Below are 21950 nucleotides of genomic sequence, written 5' to 3'. Positions count from 1 at the left end.
TGGAAGGTCGATAGAACATCAGCAACTGCCGCTGAGGAATGGTCAGCAACACATCTTGTTTACGACGTCGTGAAAGTAAATGGATTTGTTTGGGTCTGCACCTAATTTGAAATGCAGTAATGAAGCAGTCTGTTACAATGCAGCTGCCAGCCCTCACAGGCCAACCAACAATAGGGAAGGTTCCCGCTTGGGTTTTGATTGTATAGTACTGAGTATATTACTGCTGGACAAATTGCATCACAATTCTCAGAGCTGTTCTGTTTTATTAGACCCAAAATGCTATGGCACACAAAGTCACTGCTGCTGTGAGGACTTTTAAATAGTCGTTATATGTAACAAGTTTAACTGTGTGTGAAGTTGTTGGATTTTGTTGCACACATCTCTCAACGGAAAAATTTAAATTACACTAATTTACCTTCACAGGTAGCCTAGCTGATTTAAATAAAAAAACAAACAAGCATATATTTAATATGTTCAATTTCAGCCTCACAAGTTTTTAAGTTGTCTGTTTAGAATTGTTAATTTTTCAAAGGGGAAACAAAAGCATAATTGGTTTCAGGAGTATTCACAGGGGATGCTGGCCTCCATTACTGGAGGTCTGAGTTTCTCTTGAACTTGTCTTATTTTAGCTTGTGGAATAAAAAAGTGCATCCTCTTTGTATTTACTAAAAATAAATAAATATACAGAATTATATAACATATGACAGGTTTTTGTGGATGCCATCACATAGTTCAAGTTCATAAAAAAAAAAAAGAAAAATCTCATTTCCTATGTTCCATGTTTGAAAGTGAGGTTTCTTTTTTCAGGGGGCATCTTATTTCATGCTGGTGTAAAGGATGTGGAAATGTTATGAATTCAGTCATGCATTCAGTACTGAGGTCTCTTTTTCCTATTCTGCAGGTTAACAGGATTTACCATCCCTCCACCTGTTACCAGTTCTGGCTCTATTTTTTCCCTGAGGCTTACCAGTGACTTTGCAGTAAGCGCTCATGGATTTAAGGCAGCTTATGAAGGTAAGGACAGCATAATTTTCTGCTCTTTGTCTCTTCCTGTCATTCTTTCATATGTAGTATGACACAAAAAGTGTGTATTAATGTGTAATATGCAGTGTTAGAAACTATGATGAAGTAGCTGTCTTCATTTAGAAGAAAAATCCTTCTGCCAGGAGAAGGAGACAACATTTATTCTTACGAGAAGGGACCTGTGATCACACTTATGACAACTGATTTCCTTTAGGGCTTCCACTGTTGAGTTATGGAAACATTAGGCCCTTCAATTAAGCAAATTAATCCAATATTTTCCAAATCCAACATCCCTCCCCCAAAGTCCAGAACCTTTCCTGCGACTCCAGAGGTGGATCTGAAATTGCTTGGCAGATGGCGATGGGAATTAGTTGAACTAATGGATGCACTGAGTTATCTGTGTTGGAGCAGAGCTGAGTGCAGCAGGGAGCTGTCTAAATATGAGCAATCCTTCTGTGACCATCTTGTTCATTCCTGCTCTTTTCCCCGTCTGCTCTTTCAGGTGAAAGCATTCACTCATCCATCTCTGTGTCTCGTTCTTTTTCCGTTCTTACTTTCCGTTTTGTCTTAACGTTTTCCTTTCCTTCCCTCCTTGAGTATGAACTTGTTTGCTTGCCTAGTCCCCACGACCTATCTGTACAGCCAATTCGAAAAAAGTTGAGATGCTGTGTAAAATATAATTCTGTAATTTGAAATTGATGTCAGCACCATTTCTTAAAGAAGTTGGGACACAGCCATGTTTACCTCTTTAGTCTGGAGGACATGATGTTTGTGTTTTCTAAAATGAATTTCAAATAGTCCATTTTAAATGAGCTTTGGTCCAGAAAGACAGCAACATTTCTTGATTATGTTCACATATGGCTTTTTCTTTGCATGTTAAAGCTGTAACCTGCATTCGTGGATGTCACACCAGTGTCACAGACGTCACAGACAGTGATTTCTGGAAGTGTTTCTGAGCCTATTCACTGATTTCCATGACAGAATCGTGCCTGTTTTTAGTGCAATGGTGCCCAAGAACCCGAAAATCATGTGTTTTCTACACCGATTTCCAGCCTTGTCCCCTGCACACAGAGATTTCTCCAGATTCTTTGAATCATTTGGTAATATTATGCACTTTAGATGATGTGATCTTTAAAGTCTTCACAATTTTACACAGAGGAACATTATTCTGAATTTATTTCACCATTTATAGATTTTTAAAATGATTATTATTTTTTGCAGATTGATTAAACTCTGTCCATTTTAATGAGTAACTCTGCCTCTCTTTTATTATCCCATAACTGGACTGTTGCCAGGTAACCTAATTAGTTACTCCAGCTGTCTCCTTTTTAGTACCACTTACTTTTCCATCTCCTTGTTGTCCCCATCCCAACTTTTTTGACCCAGGTTGCTGCCATAAAATTCAAAATGAGCTAATATTTTTCATGAAATTGTAAAGGTCTAAGTTTAAACAGTTATTTAAATAGCTATATAAACAATATGCTTATGTCCAGTTTTGGATAAATTGGGTTCATGAGATTTTCAAATCACCACATTGTGTTTTAAATTACATTTTACTCAGCATCCTGACTTCTTTTTTTAAAACTTGTGTTACATTTGTTTCTTTAGCTTTTCTGCACTTTTCTACACCCTTTTTTCTTACTTTCTGCTTGAATCGTTCACTAACAGGCTGACCCCGTCCTTGAGACCCTCTATCTTCATCTTCCCACCTGCCCCAGACCTAGCCAGTCAAGGTCCTTTCCCCTGTCCATCTGCCACTGAGACTTTCTCCATCTTTACTCTTTCTACCTCTCTTTTCCTGAGCTTGACTGCATTTCCTTTCCTGCATCAATTTTTTTTGTGTCTCTCTTTCTCTTTCCTGGGTGGTTTGGTTGTATTTCACTCTTCCAGTTTCTGCGTGTTTACTCTCCAACACAATTTCATGCTGATGGGGATATTTAACACATCGTTACACATAAGGCACAGCTTTATTCCTGTTTTCTTAGCAGCACTGTAGTAAAAACTACAGTTGAGAATACTTGCAAACATGTACAATAGGCAATATAATATCAAAGCGGTTTATTTCATTTCTTAGCTAGTACATTAATCAGGAAAATGTTTCGTTTGAAAATTTTACACTCTATGTTTCACTGTAACATGTAGTGTAACATTGAGTTTGTTAGGCCTATCACTCATTCTTTAATGGCTCATTGTGGCAATGCTGATTCTCAAAAATATCAGTGTTTTTTTTTAATTACCTGCTTAAAGTGTTTTAAAGTGTGTAACTGAGAGCACGATTTGAGACACACCAGTTAGTATGAAAACGAATCCTGGTCCGGTCATTCTATCCTTCACCTGGTTGTCAAACCTTTGAAACAAAAATTCATTCCAAGCCTTTAACCTAACGCTAAGCACTTGGTTTACATGCCTAAACCTAATTGCTGTGAGTTTACGGCCATGTGGCGCTGTTTTGATGCACTCATCTGTGACTTAACATCATACCCTTGAGGTGCACTCTTCCGCCTCCTCTGCCTCATTTGGGCTTCATTTGGATGTTTACTGATCTACTTTTTGTTCATTGGGCAACACGCAATCTAGGAAGACTTGAGTGACATGTGGTGGCCTGTGCATTGCCTTTGAACCTACTACTCCAAAACTACTCTTGGTGGAGTAGTAGTTTTTCCAGTCAGAGATTCTTATGAGTGCTACATTTACAGTTAAAAAAAATGTTCAGTGTACTCCTCTATAATGTATTCATTTTCAAATCTGAGTAACTGTCACAGTACCATTGTTCCTTGTTATATTGCTGTGGTTATCCACATCTCGCACATGAATATGTATGTGCTGCTCATTCTTATGTTTTAAAATGTGTTATGATAGAATCATTATTGCAATTAAGTGGAACTGAATCTACATGCATTTTAAGGACACAACGAAGGACACGACCAGATGGAGATGCTGTCAGTCGTTTATATAGTTTCCTATAATGCACAACAATCCATCAAACATTCTCGAGCAACCAGTGGTTTTATTTTTTATTTTATTTTTTTTATTTGCCGTGCCTACTTTCTTGCACTACCACAATTCTGTCAGTGACCTTAATGCTTACTCATGGCCTGGAAGGATCATGCTGCATTTATAAGGGAGTGGAGATATGGGCTTTTTCTACAACACTGCTAAACAATGGCCACTAGTGCTTTAGAGATACAGCAGTGCATTGTACACATGCTGGTAGCAAAGGTATCTGCTTGCCCTTTGTTGCAGGCAGTGTGTTTTCAACAAAACAAAAAAAACATTTGTGTGCTTGTCTTAAATCTGTCCCACTGGCATTTCATCCACCACTGTTGTCTGAGGACTCTTTGAAGGACAGCTGACCCATACAATGCAATTTCATCTTGTCCCCCCGAATCATTTCATTTGTGTTTCATGTGTGTAGCAATCCAGATTTTTCACCGAGTTGGACATACATGTTTGTATGTTTGTGCATGTCGATGTGTTATTTGCTCTGTGATCCAACATGGCTTTAGTCAGTGCTCTTTTCCACGCCTGCATAAAACAGCTCAGCTCGGCAGCCTGCTCACAGGCAATCTACCCAGGCGGCTCCTGTGGGGGAAGTATGCTGCATGTGTGCTCACAAACACTGCCACTCCGTCAAACTTCCATCTTCTTCAAAGGGCTACACAGTCATTAGATATACAGGGAAAAAAATAGCACAGCCCAAGAGAAATCTCGCGCCCAACTACCTCATTTGCTATTTCACATAACTCACTCGTTACCACTGTGATGAGGATAATGCAAGCCAGTCGCCCTCCCATTGTCTTTATGTGAATTTTAAGCAAAAACTGAACAGGAGTGTTTGCTGTGAGGATGTCCTGGTCTTTTGTCGTTTTTCTTTGTTTTGAAATACATTTTACATATTCTGTTAATATTATTGTAAAGAAGAAATAATTTCCCCTTTTTCCTTAGACTTTACAGATAATTCAGACTTTATTTTGCACATTGGGCAATGCTTTGTTAGGCTAAAAGACCTCAGTTTGTAAGGTGAATTTGCATTCACTGTTCCACCAAAAGTCAAGTCTGCACAGGTTTTCATGTTTAGCACAAGCCCCTAGTGTTGAGGAGCAGCTGTTTTCACAAGGTTCGGTTCTATCAACAGTTTATTTAAGGCCCTCCAGACAGCACCACTTGTTAGCTCAAGGCTAACACTGCATCTCACACACTTAATATCTTTAGGGGGTTCTTTAAATCCTCATAAAATCTGAAACCCTGATTCAATGTTACGTGCGGGCTCTTATTCAAAGTACTACTTTCTTTTCCTAAAAATTTCCTTGTGGTTACATAGCGAGCAGGTTTTAGTACTTTTTCCCCTTCATATGATAAAAGACCTTATCTAAAGCAACAGCTTTAAATATCTACAATGTGTCCTGTGAATTCATTCAAGGGCTACGTCTGTCTGACACATTAGTTATGACTTTCCATACACCGAAGGGCAGTGAGTCAGTGCGTGTATAATTATAGTGGGGATGCATCTATTACTTTTTAATTAGTGACCTGGGGTTACTTTTTCAAAACATTTACTTTCGAGAAATAGTCCTTTGTTTCACTCTGTAGTTCTCTTAAGAAGAAGTCTGGATTAGTTTGCCTGAAATTTACCCTAAGCGAGTTTCAATGGTATATTAGTCTGTCGTGTTTTTTTGTTTTGTTTTTATTTTTGCTCTAACAGAGAATGGGCATCAGACCTGTGAATCTATAAATCAGATCCTTTAGCAACATTGAGCCCTGAATAAACATCTATATTTTCAATTTTTTAAGTTTAATACTTTATCTAAAGCTTAAAAATGCTTGAAAAAACATATCCTTGCAAAAGAAATCAGTACAAGTCCATGAGAAGTTATTGAGGAGAGTTACATTTCTTATAAAATGTAATGTCATCCTGAAAAATAATTTCATCACATTTTTATTTGGCTGAGTGCGGTCTGTCCAATGTCCCAGCAACATCTGGCAGCTGAAATTAAAATTGGCTCTGTTCAGGCACAAACTGAGGTTCACAGGGTACAATCTGCTTTTGGGTATGGTTTGGAGCCCACGAATCAAAGGACGCAAGTTGATATATTCTTGTAAATAATTACTGAGTTGGCACAAAAAGTTTGCATCACAAGGAGTAATAGGCAAACTTTAGTTCAGCACTGCTTATTTTGCATTTTAGACGGTCACACTCGAGTCACTTTCACACATGCGCTGCATCTCTCAACTTTTCTAGATATAGTTGATGCAGGTGCATTTCAGAATCCAAATGCCTGAAGCAATCTGGACACATGGACATTTAACCAGCCAGCTCCCTAGCACAAAGTCTGCTTGATTTCTAATTGTACCCATGTGAATATATTACAAGTAATTCTCAAATGAATTCACAGTGAACGATGTGCCCTGCCTTAACTAGCACCACGGTGAGACGGTGAGAAACAGCAACTTGGGACAATGTTCCAGCCTAATTCTTTTAGCATTTTCCAGAGTGAAAAACAGTTTAGAAAAGTAAAGGTTTGCAAGATAATAGTGCTTCGACATGTGGGTTGGGGATGATGCCACTGGCAAAAAGCGGCGATGGGGGGGGCGGGGCAGATCTGGAGGAATGTGAATTAAAGATTGCTAAGATTTTCCTTGGGATTTGCATTGGGAATGACAAGGGTAGACAGGCCTAGGAATGAGTATATCAGCTCACAAAGGATGGGTCATGCACAAAGTGAAAATAAGAAGATTAAGCTCATTTGGACATGTATGATGGAGAGATACTGGGTATATTGGGAGACAGATATTGCTGAAGAGCGACCTGCCAAGCAAGAAGGAAAGAGGAAGGGCAAAAATGCCAAAAGATGCAAACCTCTGTTACATTAGTGCTCTGCATTTCCCTCTATGTTTTCCTGTTTTACTGAAATAAGTGTCAAACTCTTTTTATAGACCTTTTTTTCAATGAAAACTGTCTCCTGTCTGACCTCATGTATTATATTAGTAGATTTAAATATTAAACTTCTAGAGAGAAAAGCTTGAAATATATAAAAATTCTACTTTTTTTTCTAATATGCCTGTGTATAATACAGTTGTTATATTAGGGAATGAGGGGTATTATATATATATATGTATACATATACCACCGGCAGATAGCGGAGGTGGCTGATATCCAGAAATCCTACCAGTGGCTGGACATAGCCGGAGTGAAAGAGAGCACAGAGGCACTAATCATGGCAGCACAGGAACAAGCTCTGAGCACAAGATCCATAGAGGCTGGGGTCTATCACACCAGGCAAGACCCCAGGTGGGGGCTGTGTAAAGATGCCCCTGAGACAATCCAGCACATAACAGCAGGGTGTAAGATGCTAGCAGGCAAGGCATACATGGAACGCCATAACAAAGTGGCCGGCATAGTATACAGAAACATCTGTGCCGAATACAGCCTGGAAGTCCCAAGGTCAAAATGGGAGACGCCCCCCAGGCTGGTGGAGAATGACCGAGCTAAGACTTCCAGATACAGACGGACAAAATGGTGGTGGCTAACCAACTGGACATAGTGGTGGTAGACAAACAGAATAAGACAGCCGTAGTGATAGATGTAGTGGTTTCCAATGACAGCAACATCAGAAAGAAGGAACATGAGAAGCTCGAGAAATACCAAGGTCTCAGAGAAGAGCTTGAGAAAATGTGGACAGTGAAGGCAACAGTGGTCCCGGTGGTAATCGGAGTACTAGGTGCGGTGGCTCCCAAACTAGGCGAGTGGCTCCAGCAGATCCCAGGAACAACATAGGAGATCTCTGTCCAGAAGAGCGCAGTCCTAGGAACAGCGAAGATACTGCGCAGGACCCTCTGGTAGAGAACCCGAGCTTGAAGGATAGACTGCCCACAGGGGTGAGCGGGGGATTCCTTTTTTTAAAATTAATATATCTATCTATCTATATATATAGATATATATATAAATATATAGATATATAACTGTATTCCGTTACAGTTACTGTTTAAAAAGGTGGTATTCAGAATACAGTTACTTTGTTGAGATAAATTACATGGCGGTCTTTTCCTGTTTCATGTGTTAGGCTGTCTCCTCTCTATTTTTGCTAATTCCACGCTGATGGAAACCCAAACAAAACATGCATTAAGAGGATCTAATGCAGGTGTCTCAATCTCGCAGACCATGTCACCTCTACTTGCAGCCCGTATAATGACGTGACGAAATATTTTTTAACATTATTGTTAGCAGCCTCTTATTACAACGCCTCTCTCTGTCTCTCGCTAGCAAAGTTGACCCAGACAACAAAGTAAAGCTAGTTTTTGGCTACGAGCCTGTCGTATTAGCCAGTGTTCCCTTTACTATGGCTCGGAGTCGTGGACCTGTTTTATATACGTGTGGAATAGTTTTCTATACGAGATCATTGCAAAAAGTGCAGCCTAATGTCTGTAATGATAAGCAGCTGTTGCTGTAAGTTAATGTAGTTTCATGCCATACCACAAGGTGGCACTATCTGTAAAGAACATGGACATGAGTGCTAAAGGTGAAAAGGGGTTGGTGCTTCCGGCTAACCAAGCATGGTTATTAAAGTATGTCGCAGATCACAAAAGGACTCTTTATTCATAAATAAGGAGACAAACAAAACATGGTAACAGGAGTAAAACTAAATCTGGGCTGAGGTGCATCGTGGACGACGATAATGGATTCTATCAAGCCGCCGGAGAGTTTGAAGCTGAGGGGAAACGTCGACAGTAATTGGCGTGCCTTCAAGCAGCAATTCCAGCTATATATTGTGGCCGTGGGATTTGAGAGCAAGCCGGATATAACAAAGTTAGCGTTACTGCTTACAGTGGCAGGACCCCAAGCTATTGAAGTGTACAACACATTTGTATACGATGAGCCGGGTGATAAAGACAAGTTTGACGTTGTAATGGGAAAGTTTGATGCCCTCCTAAGAAGAATGAGACTTATGAGAGATACGTTTTTCGCTCGAGGATTCAGCAGTCATGCGAGTCATTTGACAGCTTTTTGACGGACCTGAAACTCAAAGCGCGGACTTGCAACTTTGCTACGCTACGTGAATCGATGATCCGCGACCAGATTGTTTTTGGCGTGGTGGACAGAAAAGTCAGGGAACGGCTGCTGAGAGAAACCGACCTGACGCTAGAGGGAGCTATACGGATTTGTCAAGCATGTGAGTTGTCACAGCAGCATGTTAAGACTTTCAGTGAAACGGGTGACACTGCGATCGGTGCCACTGTGGGAGCAGTTTCCATTCAGAGGGGAAAACGCATGCTGCCGCGATCTGACAGCAGAATGTTGGACTGCAAGCGCTGTGGCCTGAAGCACATGCCCAAGAAGTGTCCAGCCTATGGTAAAATATGCTCCGCCTGCCACGGAAAGAACCACTTTGCCAAGCAATGCTTCTCAAAAGGTAAAGAGGACAAGACAAAACGATCAATAAACACGGTTGAAGATGCTGATCTCAGCAACACATTTTTTGTTGGTCTGGTTAACTGTGAAACTGAGCCAGACACAAGGATAAATGCCATAGTGGAAGACAAATGGACAGTGCCACTGGCAATTAATGGGACGTTGGTCACATTGAGACTAGACACTGGTGCTAAAGCAAATCTGATCAGTTTATCTGACATCAAAGAAATGAAAGAAAAGCCCAAAATGCAAAAAGCAAAATCGTCCCTGAAAGACTATAATGGACAGGAGATTGAGAGTTTTGGCACATGCAGACTAAAAGTGACTGTAAAGGATAAAGTGCACCACCTATGCTTCTCTGTCGTTGCTGAAGCACATGAGTCACTGCTTGGTGACAAAGCCTGTGAAGATCTTGGATTGGTGAGACGCGTGTATTACATCAACACAGATGTGAACTCACCACCTGACTCTGTAGGCGACATAGTTCAGAGCTTTGCAGATGTTTTTAAAGGACTGGGCACCTTACCCTTCACATACAAAATCGCACTGAAGGAAAATGCAAAGCCAGTTGTGCATGCTGCCAGAAGAGTTCCTGTGCCACTGAAAGATAAGTTGAAGAAGGAATTGGACAGAATGACAGCCCTGGGAGTGATAAGAAAGGTTGAAGAGCCAACCGACTGGGTCAACTCCATGGTATGTGTAAAGAAAAAGAGTGGTGACCTGAGAATATGCATGGATCCGAAGGATCTAAACGAAAACATCAGACGGGAGCATTACCAAATACCTAAGAGGGAGGAGATTACCTGTGAAATGGCAGGTGCCAGGTACTTCACGAAACTTGATGCTTCACAAGGTTTCTGGCAGTTAAAGCTGGATGAAAGCAGCACCAAATACTGCACCTTTAACACACCATTTGGCAGATACTGCTTCCTGAGACTACCTTTTGGAATAATATCTGCATCTGAAATATTCCACAGGGCAATGGAGCACATAATAGAAGGACTGGAAGGTGTCCGAGTTTATGTGGATGACATAATCATCTGGGGCTCGACAATGCAAGAGCACAAAGAACGACTAATCAGAGTGTTTGAGCGAGTACGAAAGTATGGAGCTCAACAAGAGCAAATGCCAGTTCGGAGTGCAAGAAATTGTGTTTCTTGGAGACAAGCTCTCTGCACAAGGTGTTCAGCCAGACCAAGATAAAGTCAAGGCAATACTGGACATGCCAAGACCCACTGACAAGACAGGAGTGCTACGCATAATGGGAATGGTGAACTTCATTGGCAAATTCATTCCTAACCTGGCAGCAAACACATCCTGTATTCGTGAACTCCTCCATAAAGAGCACGAGTTCGAGTGGACAGCCAACCATGAAAGTGAGTGGGCACATCTCAAAAGAACGCTGACAACTGCACCTGTATTGGCATTCTATGACTCTTCAAAGAGGATCAAACTGTCAACTGATGCCTCAAAAGATGGAATTGGTGCAGTACTTCTGCAAGCTGAAGGTGAGCACTGGAAACCTATAGCCTACGCATCCAGGTCCATGACGGAGAGTGAGTGTCGCTACGCTCAAATTGAGAAAGAATGCCTGGGATTGGTTTTTGGCCTAGAGAGGTTCCACGGCTTCGTATATGGCTTACCCTCTTTCACTGCAGAAACAGATCATCGCCCACTAGTGTCCATCATCAAGAAGAACCTAAATGAAATGACGCCCAGAATTCAGCGTCTGATGATGAGAATGCAGAGATATGACTGTCAGCTAGTTTACACACCAGGAAAACACAAGATAATTGCAGATGCGCTCTCAAGAGCACCCACAGGGGGCATGGTGAGTACAACAGAAGAAGACATTCAAACTCACATAAACATGGTCTTTACCGCACTGCCTGTGTCAGACATGAAATCCAAGCAAATAGCTGATGAGACTGCACAAGACATAGAACTGCAACATGTTATGAAAAGCATGTCAAGTGGATGGTCTGTTGGTTTGTGTCCACTCTTCTACCACATTAGAGGGGAACTGAGTGTAGTCAGGGGCATGCTATTGAAACAAGACAAAATCGTCATTCCACAGAAAATGAGGCCAGAGATGCTTACCAGAATACATGAAGGGCATCTCGGAATTGAGAAATGCAAATGAAGGGCACGAGAGACAGTCTTTTGGCCTGGGATGAACAGAGACATTGAGAACATGATAAAAAGGTGTGAGAGATGTCAGAAGTACCGCAACAAACAGACCAAAGAATCTATGGTTGTTGATGAAACACCAACAGCACCATGGTACAAAGTAGGGATGGATTTATTTCATGTTAAAGGCAAAGACTATTTAGTGGTCATTGACTACCACTCTAACTTTCCTGAAATGGCACTGCTTTCAAACTTGTCATCGGCGTGTGTCATAACACATGTAAAATCCATCTTTGCCAGACACGGTATCCCATACATAGTGATGAGTGACAATGGGCCATGTTTCAGCAGCAAGGAGTGGCAGAAGTTTGCAGAGCAGTATGACTTCAAGCATGTGACATCTAGTCCTCTGTATCCACAGTCAAATGGTAAGGCAGAGAAAGGAGTTCAAATTCTCAAACAGCTATTAAAGAAAGCCGCTGATAGTGACTCAGATCCATACCTCGCCTTACTCAGTTACAGAGCATCACCAGTTGAGTGTGGTTTATCGCCTGCTGAGCTACTGATGAATAGAAAGCTGCGCACCACACTGCCAAGCTGCGTCAAGCCCACAACGCATTCAAAAGTATGTCAGAGGCTTCGACACTTAAAGATGAAGCAAAAGTCATTTTATGACAGAAGAGCCAAGCAACTTCGACCATTAGCAGTTGAGGACACAGTCAGGATTGAGGATCAAAATGGTTGGAGCACCAAGGCTACCGTTCTTGAAGAAGTGGCTCCAAGGTCATTCAATGTAAGGACTGAAGATGGACAAATCATTCGTCGCAATCGGCGAAGCCTTTTGAAAATACCACACGCTTCTTCAGAAGTCACTGAGATCCGAAGTAAGGATGCAACCACATCTCCATGTGACCAGAGCGGCACTGGAATGGACAATTCAAGCAAGCCTGTGCTCAGGAGGTCTGCGCGAGAGATCAGGAAACCTGACAGACTGGACTTGTAATAATAATAATCCAAAAAAAGAAGAAAAGAAATAATAACATTCCAAAACAGACAAAGCAAAGGTTATGTTTGTGCCATTTGAAATGTTGTTTAATGTTTGTTGTTTGACTCGCATATGTTTTGGTGATGTGTTTATATATATCTATATTAAAAAAAAAAAAAAAAAGGAGGATGTAATGATAAGCAGCTGTTGCTGTAAGTTAATGTAGTTTCATGCCATACCACAAGGTGGCACTATCTGTAAAGAACATGGACATGAGTGCTAAAGGTGAAAAGGGGTTGGTGCTTCCGGCTAACCAAGCATGGTTATTAAAGTATGTCGCAGATCACAAAAGGACTCTTTATTCATAAATAAGGAGACAAACAAAACAATGTCCACCCTACTGTTACTCATTTTATATTAAGATTTAAAAATCTAGTTGGTATTGGTATGGCGAGTAGCCTTCAGTAATAGTAATAAATCACACAGCAATAGTACATTCGTATAGTTGTAAAAAGCATGATAATATATTAAGTAATCCAAAGTATTCAGAATACGTTACTCTGATTGAGGATAGCAACGGAATACGTTACAAAATACATTTTGGAGCATGTATTCTGTAATCTGTAGTGGAATACATTTTGAAAGTAACCTTCCCAACACTGGATATATATATATATATATATATATATATATATATAGATCACAGTGTTGTGGTCACCCAAACCTCACCCTCCATCTCCACACACATGTGGACTGCAGAATTAGGCCCATACCTCACAGTGTAAAGTACAGTATGCTATGCACTGGTTGTTCAACAGCTGACCTTGTTTTCTTTCAACATCATTGGCACACTTCTGTGGCAATAAGTCATCCAAGGAATGCTTGGCAGCATGTTTCAGCAGCCAGGCTCTTGACGCAGATTTTTTTTAATTGGCCTATAAATGATAAATAGCTAAATCCCACTGTGCCTTTGGTATTTTCCGAAGAATATGACAATCCGAGCAATGTCGATGTCCAGTCACAAGGTAGTGATGTGATGGAAGGCTTTGCAGGAAAAAGAATAGTTTGTCATTGACATAACATCTGGTGCATACAGCTGCCTCCCTGACCGGTTACCTTTTTTTTTTTTTTTTGCCGTGTACGGATTATTTTTGGATGCTAATATTTTCAGCTCAGCAGTGTGCTGAATTTAAATCTGACATTCTCTGCGTCAAACTGTAAAGGGTTGTTGTGGTGAGTTTGTAGATATTTAGATTGCCTTTGATGTGCTTAGTCACACTTTGTTGAACTCCACAAATTTGATATTTCAAACAAATACATTTCAATTTCACAGGCTGTCTGTAGCTCCCACAGAGACGTAGTTTCTGTTTGTTCCTCGGGATCATGCTGTGCAATGCAGGGATGCCTACTTTTATTGCAGCCTGCAGTACATAGCTATATTTAATAATTTGAAACTAGGAAAAAAAACTCAAAACAACAGATGAATGGCTGAGATTGTTTTGTCCTTGCATGTAGGCATCGGTCAACAATAAGCTACTACAAGCGACAAGTTTATATTCTACTGTCTTTGTCCTCAGGTTTACATAAGAAAGAAGAGTATTTTAAATTATCTTATTACTGTATCATATATCTAAGTGACATTGTACAATGTGTCACTTAGAATTAATCATGTGTCTGCATTAATAACATGCATGCATAAATATATGGAAAGGCTCATTATACATGGAGACCTTTAGACTTTCTACTACATCAGTTGAAAACAATGTTTCAAGTTGGCATCACAATATGAGAATGCAAATAAAAGCGTCTGCTCCAAATGTTTCATTTAGCAGTCTCAGAGAAAATGGCATTAACCTGAAATTATTTGAGCCTTCTTTAGAAAGTAATTCATTTTTTTAGTATTATTTTTTTTTTTTAACCTCATACAATAAGTAAAACTACAGTGTATGGTAGGTCAGCCTAAAATGGTCATTGTAGCAGTAGATCTGTTTAAGCATTAGTATTTTACCAGCGGTAGATGGCATTTTCTCAAGATAATTAAAAAAGTCACGCATGCTTTATTAACAGTGCATTATATTTGTACTTTATTTTGCTCATACACATAAATAGCCGGGAATTAAGGAGATGAGATTTTATATTGCATTCATTACATACCATACATCATTACAGAGGGATGTGTTTATGAAAACCTGTGGGGAGAAGAGGATTAGTGATTGGATTAAAAAACACCCAAACTTTAAAAATCCTGGAAATTAACATTAGAAATGTGACTTCAGCATCAGGGTCTCTAATACACTGCTCTATATCCCTCTCCATCTGTTTATCCATTCATATATCCATCTGATAACTCAGGTTATAAGTGTGTAAAAAGGCCTATTTGATTTCGGGTTTACCAAACAGATGGTACGTACCAAAAATAGTAATTTTATTTGATTGTGTGATCAGTTCCCACGCTCAGCTATAGGGCTGAATGAAGTCTTATAACCCTTTCTACATGAGAACTGTGGATCAAATATTGTAGTTGTTGTGAATGCAGTTTTGCCCTGGGTTTTTGTTTTGTTTTTTACCATAAAAATCTGTATGTCTTTGAAAAACATTGTACAACTACAGTGTCTGTCATGTATTTTTTAACAAATGGGAAAAAAAAACATCAGAAGAAAAACCTACACATTTTACCACTGTGTTACTTTGGGGGGCATTATATTGGCAAGGTTTGGATCCACTTGTCTTTTTCTGTTCTGATGAGAGTAGTGGAGTGGTGTTGAGATAAGATGACAAGGAAATGTTGGCTGACATATGTGAATATAAAAAAATAATGTGAATCATATGCTATTACATTATCAGTCACTAAAAGTCAATGTTTATATATTTATTTAAAGGTTATTTGGTCCTTGTTACAATTGACTACAAGCTCAGACTGCCAAAGGACACAAAATGTGTACAATTTTGGTGTTATTAATTTAGGTCACACTCATTTTGCTAGCAAACTGAATATTTAGAACAATAAACCCCCAAAACAACAACAACAAAAACAACTAAGTACACTCTTCTTGCTTCTTTAGGCCTTAAGAGGATAAGTAGCAGCCAGACCTATCATGTCTATAAAAGCAGACATTTTGGCAGCTTGCTGGTCTAGAGCATTGTGGGAAAATCACTCAAAGGTCAGATCATGCAATGCTCAACAAAAAAATAAATAAAATATGTACAAACACCTCATACAAACTGCCAAGCATGGAGGTGGAGAGGTGGTGATTCGGGGCTTTTCTGCAGCTGTAGCCGTAGGAGTTTGCCATGAATTCCTCTGTATACCAAAGTGTTTTAGAGTCAAATGTGAGGCCATCTGTCCAACTGCTACAGCTTCACTGAAACTGGCTCATGCAACAGGACAATGATCTTAAGTGCGCCATCAAATCTACAACAGAAAGTCTGAAAAGAACTTACAGTTACAGTTGTAAGGCTGTCTAATAAAAACAGAATGCAATGATTTCCTAATAAACACATCTTTTATGGACAAAAAACAAATAAAAGTAACATTTAACATTTTAAGAAATAAAATAGCTCATTTTGAAATTGTTGGCAGGAACATGTCTCAAAAAAGTTCTGAAAGAAGTTGGTAAGCGGCCATGTTTATCCGTCTTCTTTTAACAACACTCCATAAACATCTGGCAACTGAGGAGACTGGCTGCTGGGTTTTGGGAGAGGAATATTATCTCATTCTTGCCTCATACAGAATTCCAATTGACCAACATTTTGGGGTGTTCTTTGCCATATTTTTTGTTTCATGATACACCAAATGTTTTCAGATAGTGAAAGGTCTGGAAGGAAGGCAGCTGGTTTAGCACCCAGGCTCATCTACTGTAAAGCCAAACTGTTGTAATAGGTGCAGTATGAGGTTTATAATCATCTTGCTGAAATATGTAAGCCATTCCCTGAAAAAGACATCAACTGGATGGGAGCATATGTTGCCCTATAACATATATATACTTTCATGGGGCCTTTGCTAGATGTATAAGCTGCCAATTCCATAGGCACCAATGCACCCCCATACCATCAGAGATGCAGGCTTTCGAACTGAGTACTGATAATGAGCAGCTAACAACTTGTCCCCTCTCCTCTTTAATCTGGAGGATGTAATGTCTGCGTTTTCCAAAAAAGAATTTCATATTTCATTTTGTGGGGCCACAGAACTGTTTTCCACTTCCTCACAGTGCATTTGCAATGATCTTTGGCCCAGAAAGACAGCAGTGTTTCTTTATCATATTTACATATGGCTTCTTCTTTGCATGTCAGAGCTTTAACCTGCATTCATGGATTGAACTGTGTTCACAGAAAATGGTTTCTAAAAGTGTTCCTGAGCCCATGCAGTGATTTTCATGACAGTAGCATGCCTGTTTTTAATGTAGTGCTGCCTGAGGGTCTGACGATGAGGGGCATCCAATATTGATTTTCAGCCTTGTGCCTTGCACACAGAGATTTCTGCAGATTCTCAGAATCTTTTGATATTATGTACTGTGGATGATGAGCTGTTCACAGTCTTTGCAATTTTTGCATTAAGAGAAATTACTGTGAAATTCTTACATAATTTACAGACAGTTTTTTTTGGGGGGGGGGCTAAACCTCTGTATATCTTTACATCTGACTAACTCTGCCTGTCTAAGATGCTCCTTTATACCTAATCAGGTTAGCGACCTCTTGCCAATTAGTTGCAGAGGTTCAGCCCAATGTTTCCATCCAGGACATAAAAAAGAAAAATCATTTGTTCTTCAAGTTGAGTGCCTTAGATCACTCAGTGTGAGATTATTTGAAGGGTACAACATTTAAATTCTGAGTTTTAATTTAACTTGGGTTACATTCATAAAAATGACTGTGTAGGAGATATCCCATTAACACAGCACTCAAAATGTAGGAGTTCAGAAGTAACTGATAGCTACATGTCATATTTAATATTATGTGAGAATTTTTTTCTACTTTTACTATAACCACCTTCATCTCACGGTGGAGTCTTACTGCGTTTAGTTTGGTCTAATGTATCTTAGTCAGAGTGAGATCAAGTGATTAAAGAAGAATATTCACACAGAGGATCTGTTTGATTTGCAGATATGTTTATGGCTCATGTTCAGCTGAATATTAAAAACTGTCCACAGCTGAATATTAGCATGGTCCCAACACTCTGGTGGCAGCACCCATATGAAAAAGATAATTAAAAATGATGATATATACTGGAGTTTTTGCATTAGTTAAGGTTGTTTTTGTAAAAGATTGTGGTCATAAAAATAATTTGATAAACATGCACTATTTGTCTATGAAAGGTTAATCACCTAACAAAATGTGCAAGGAAAAACAGGAAAGCCAATAAACACTGATCTTTACAAAGACACCATGCCTACAATGACTTATTTTCTTTTACCGTAATGTTTAACAACACTGTTATTCCACAGAGAAGCTGGTCTGATACCAAGCATATACAAAGTACACCAACAATATATAGCAGTAGCTATGCACAGCCATCATTAGAGCCAGATTTACAACATATCTTGCAGATAAAGCATTGACAGCTGACACAGTTAGTATTCACAGGCAAAGCAAGGTAATTAGCTAATTAACTAACAACTAATAATGAGCTAATCTGCATTTAGTACTGCTGTTTGGAGGCAGTGCATGAAAAAGTATGTGTTGTTGCACTCATGGATAGTGCCTGACAATTTGAAAATATGCCACTGGTGTAATAGTTACAGTCTGCACTGTAGACCCGCTTGTGGTAGATTTTGCCATGTTGTTAGTGTTTTTCAGAGAACCCAACAGGGAACACGACTGAACTAATGGAGTAATATAGATATGACTTTTCTTTCTGTCAGTCAAGGGCTTTTGTTAATACTTGTCAATACTATGAATTTTAGACTCCAAACTCGCTGCTGTGATGATTTCTGTGATAATGAATTTTTGAAAATGATCCCTACTAAAAACCAAAGCAGCCATTCAAAAGCATACAGCAAAGAATATTATAGTGTGAAGCTGCAATGCCTTCTTTTATGTCCCACTTTTTTATTGTGTTGCTTTTTCTTATTTTTTTTTAGATTGTACTAATGTTGTTTTTTAATATGCCACTATTTGATTGCCACTTTCAGATATAATCATGTTATTTAATGTGAAGTGATAGAGAAGACTGCAGTACACCCTGGGCAATGTATTTTATTCTATTCTCATATGAAATTCACCTCATCAACCAGAAGTAAACATCTGAGTAGCATTTGCATACAAAGTTTGCTGGTATTTGCTTGCTGTTACTGGAGTATCTAGCTTGTTGTGCAACTCCTAATTTTACTTTGAGGCTCTAATGGAATATAAAATAAAAACCTAAAAGGAACACAGTTTTCCCTTTCCACCAACATACACCTGCCAAATGCATCACATTTCAGAACGAAGCATGCATCTGCAAGTGATGAGATGCTTCCACTTTTGTTTAGGGACTTTGCGTAAGGACAGTGCCAATTTGTTCCACTGTATTCAAGAAAAGGGTATAGCAATATCTCCAAAAGATGGATAGGTAGTGCTACTGTAAAATTATTCACATTTGAGTCTAGGGTGAATTGTCCCTTTAACTGTGTTTATTAATGCACATCTAATTAAGGGAACCCTGTGACACCAGCATATTTGTATTCTTACCAATGCTCTTTTTTCTTTTTTCCATGTTGCAGAGCTGAGAAGCAGCTCGTGTGGAAACCCAGGAGTTCCACCCAAAGGCATACTGAATGGAACTCAGTTCAACGTAGGTGACAAGATCCGCTACCGATGTGTCACAGGTTATGTCCTTGATGGGCATTCGCTCCTCACCTGTGTCACCAATGCAGCTGGCGTGTCAGTGTGGGACTTCCCGGTGCCAATCTGCAGAGGTGAGGATATTTGTTATTTGAAATGAGTTACTAATTGCATGTGAGGTGAAGCTTGTCTTTTTCGAACTTTTTTTTTCCATCTGTGCAATGTGACTGCGGGATATCATTGGGAATACTTGATTTTATCTACATATTCCCCCAAGAAACTGAAAATAAGTAGGTGATTGGTTTCTTTTGACTCCTCTCATTTGGTTTCCTCGAGTTGCTCAGTGTTAATTGCTTTTTAAAGATTGACAGTTTGATGGCTGTTTTGTCTGGGCCACAGATGTAGCAAAGTCTGGCACAAATCCTCATTAGTGAAATAAATATATTTGCAATCTGATAGGAGGGAAAAATTTTAATCGTGTAGTGGAAGTTGATTAGAGTCTCCATGGCTCAAAAGGTTAATTAAATATTTATTCCTGTAGAGCAAGTAGCTTGTATATGTTAATACTGTTAGGAGGAGCTGCATATCCACTTGGTTTGTGCAGCTGTATGTGGGCTATATGTTGCTGCTTTGTAGTGACTGTAGGTTTTTCTATCCATTTATCCATCCATCTATGATTTATGTAGCAAATATGAGCACCCTATAGGCTATGAGGAAGCTTTTCAGTCAGTTGTCTAATCACTTTAGACTACATAAATTTTCCAAATTGCAAATAACATGAACCTATTATTTATGAGCGAAGAGCAAGAGCCAAAATCAATTTACAGCATTAAGATCTTGTAGAACTTGAAAGCGTATCTGTTACTTACCTTATCTTATCTTATCTTAGTATCTTATCTTATCTTATCTTACTTTTTCTGACTTTTCCCGAATTTCATGTTTTTTATTCTATGTTTGCTTATTAGAAAATTCCCAGTACGTATAAAATAAAAATGTTGCCCGAATTCAGAAAGTTTCTGTACATCTTTAATTTGCCTCACCAAGCTCTTCTGCTCATACACCATCAGCATAATGATGCTTTTTTCTGACAGGTGGTTGATGAATGACTGACTACTACTCTTCACATTATGCAGTTTACCCCTTTCTGTGACAGCCGTTCCCAGACTGACATAAATAATCCGCTCTTACATATATAGAAAGCCGTTGTGATGGTGTGACGTGCGGTAGGAATTGTAGGTCACATTAGACTTTCAAATCTGTCAAATGATTTTGACAGACAGGTCATAAAAATATTTTTATTTTAATCTCAATTTTTATTTATTATAATGAGCTATATTTGAAAGCTGTATTTAATTTTCAAAAACAACTCAATTACAATAATAACTAATATGCAGAACCATTTATGAGAGATTTGAGAGAACAGAGGAACACAGACTTCAAAGTCACTTCTTTCAACACCACATGAAGCAAATGATTTTCTTTTCCCTAATGACAGCAGAGGCCACTAAAACACCACCGCCATTGTGCCTACGCAGGCAAATATGGAGCTAAATGGACTTAAACTGAATGCTTGCTTGATCGGGGGATATTATTGCTGAATCGATTGTCATTCAGTTTTGCAGCAGACTTTTCACTCCTGATTTTATTCCGCAGACTGAACCTGCACTCTGCTGACACACTGGACACTGAAGCCAGCAGCATAAAACCAGATTTTTAATGTCAAGCAGCATTTTCTCCAGGGACGTGAACAGAAGTTGACAAGACTGTCTAAACATGGGACTTCCAGTTCCCGTTAGCAGGATCATTACCAGGGTGCAAGACTAGCTGCACAACTGTGTGCCCCATTACGAGCACAGACACACTCTGAGATCGTGAGGGAGAATTCTACGATGCAATCTTGGATGTTAAGAATGAGGCAGATTTTCAGTGCTTTTAGAACAGTTTTCTACAGAGTAATGCATGAAAAATGTAATGTTGTGTTAAATTACCAGCACTTAGGAAAGCACTATCTCATTGGATACGGGTCCAATCCCAATATAAAAAACGGGATTTAGAGTCATTTTAACAGGCAGATCTAGTTGTTATTTATTTCAGCTCAGTTCCATTTTTATGTGTTTACTATTGCACTGATCAGCAGCAGTGCATTGGATTGCTAACTTGGCATCACAAAGCTAAGCGTTTTTGTATGTTGTATTTATAATATGGTGAAGGTTGTACATTTAGCTTTTCATTTACTTTTCCATGTTCCCTTTACCCCAAAGTTATATTTATATAAGGAATATTATTTTGAGCCGGGGAAAATCTTTTATTTATTAATTCGTTTAGAGACATAAAAAAGACGTTGTTCAACATATGCACATAAATATCGGAGGAGGAGGAGGATTACCTGTGTGCAGATTCCTGCCTTTCAATGTAACATAATTATCTGCTTCTTTGTTGCCTCGCTGATGTATGAATATGCAGCCTTAGCTATTTTTTTTTTATAAAGGTACAGTATCTTACAAGGATTTACTGAATTAAAAAACAAAATTTTCTGACTTATCCTATAATTTTCATTAGCTGGATGAAAAGTGTGAAATACTTGCATATTTTATTTTAATACATTGGTAATTTTAGATTACTGGGTTTAAGTCATCCAAAAGTAAAGAG

General features: G+C 39.1%; 1 protein-coding gene across 9 annotated transcripts in view; it reads left to right on the top strand.

The window, feature by feature from the left end:
- Window positions 1-21950, top strand: part of LOC116322598 (CUB and sushi domain-containing protein 3-like) — a 228863-nt gene that overhangs the window by 39388 nt on the left and 167525 nt on the right. For all 9 annotated transcript variants that reach the window (XR_005614833.1, XR_005614834.1, XM_039619520.1 and 6 more), the window contains 2 exons: window positions 902-1014; window positions 19241-19435. Coding sequence is in view for 6 of the 9 variants with exons in the window: in XM_039619520.1 (XP_039475454.1) it covers window positions 902-1014; window positions 19241-19435 (308 nt within the window). In the remaining 3 variants the exon portion in view is untranslated. The remainder of the gene's footprint in view (window positions 1-901; window positions 1015-19240; window positions 19436-21950) is intronic.

This window comes from Oreochromis aureus, linkage group 11 (assembly GCF_013358895.1).
Source record: "Oreochromis aureus strain Israel breed Guangdong linkage group 11, ZZ_aureus, whole genome shotgun sequence".
Taxonomy (NCBI): domain Eukaryota; kingdom Metazoa; phylum Chordata; class Actinopteri; order Cichliformes; family Cichlidae; genus Oreochromis; species Oreochromis aureus.
Note: the sequence above shows the minus strand (reverse complement) of the source record. Positions and strands in the feature narration are given on the sequence as shown.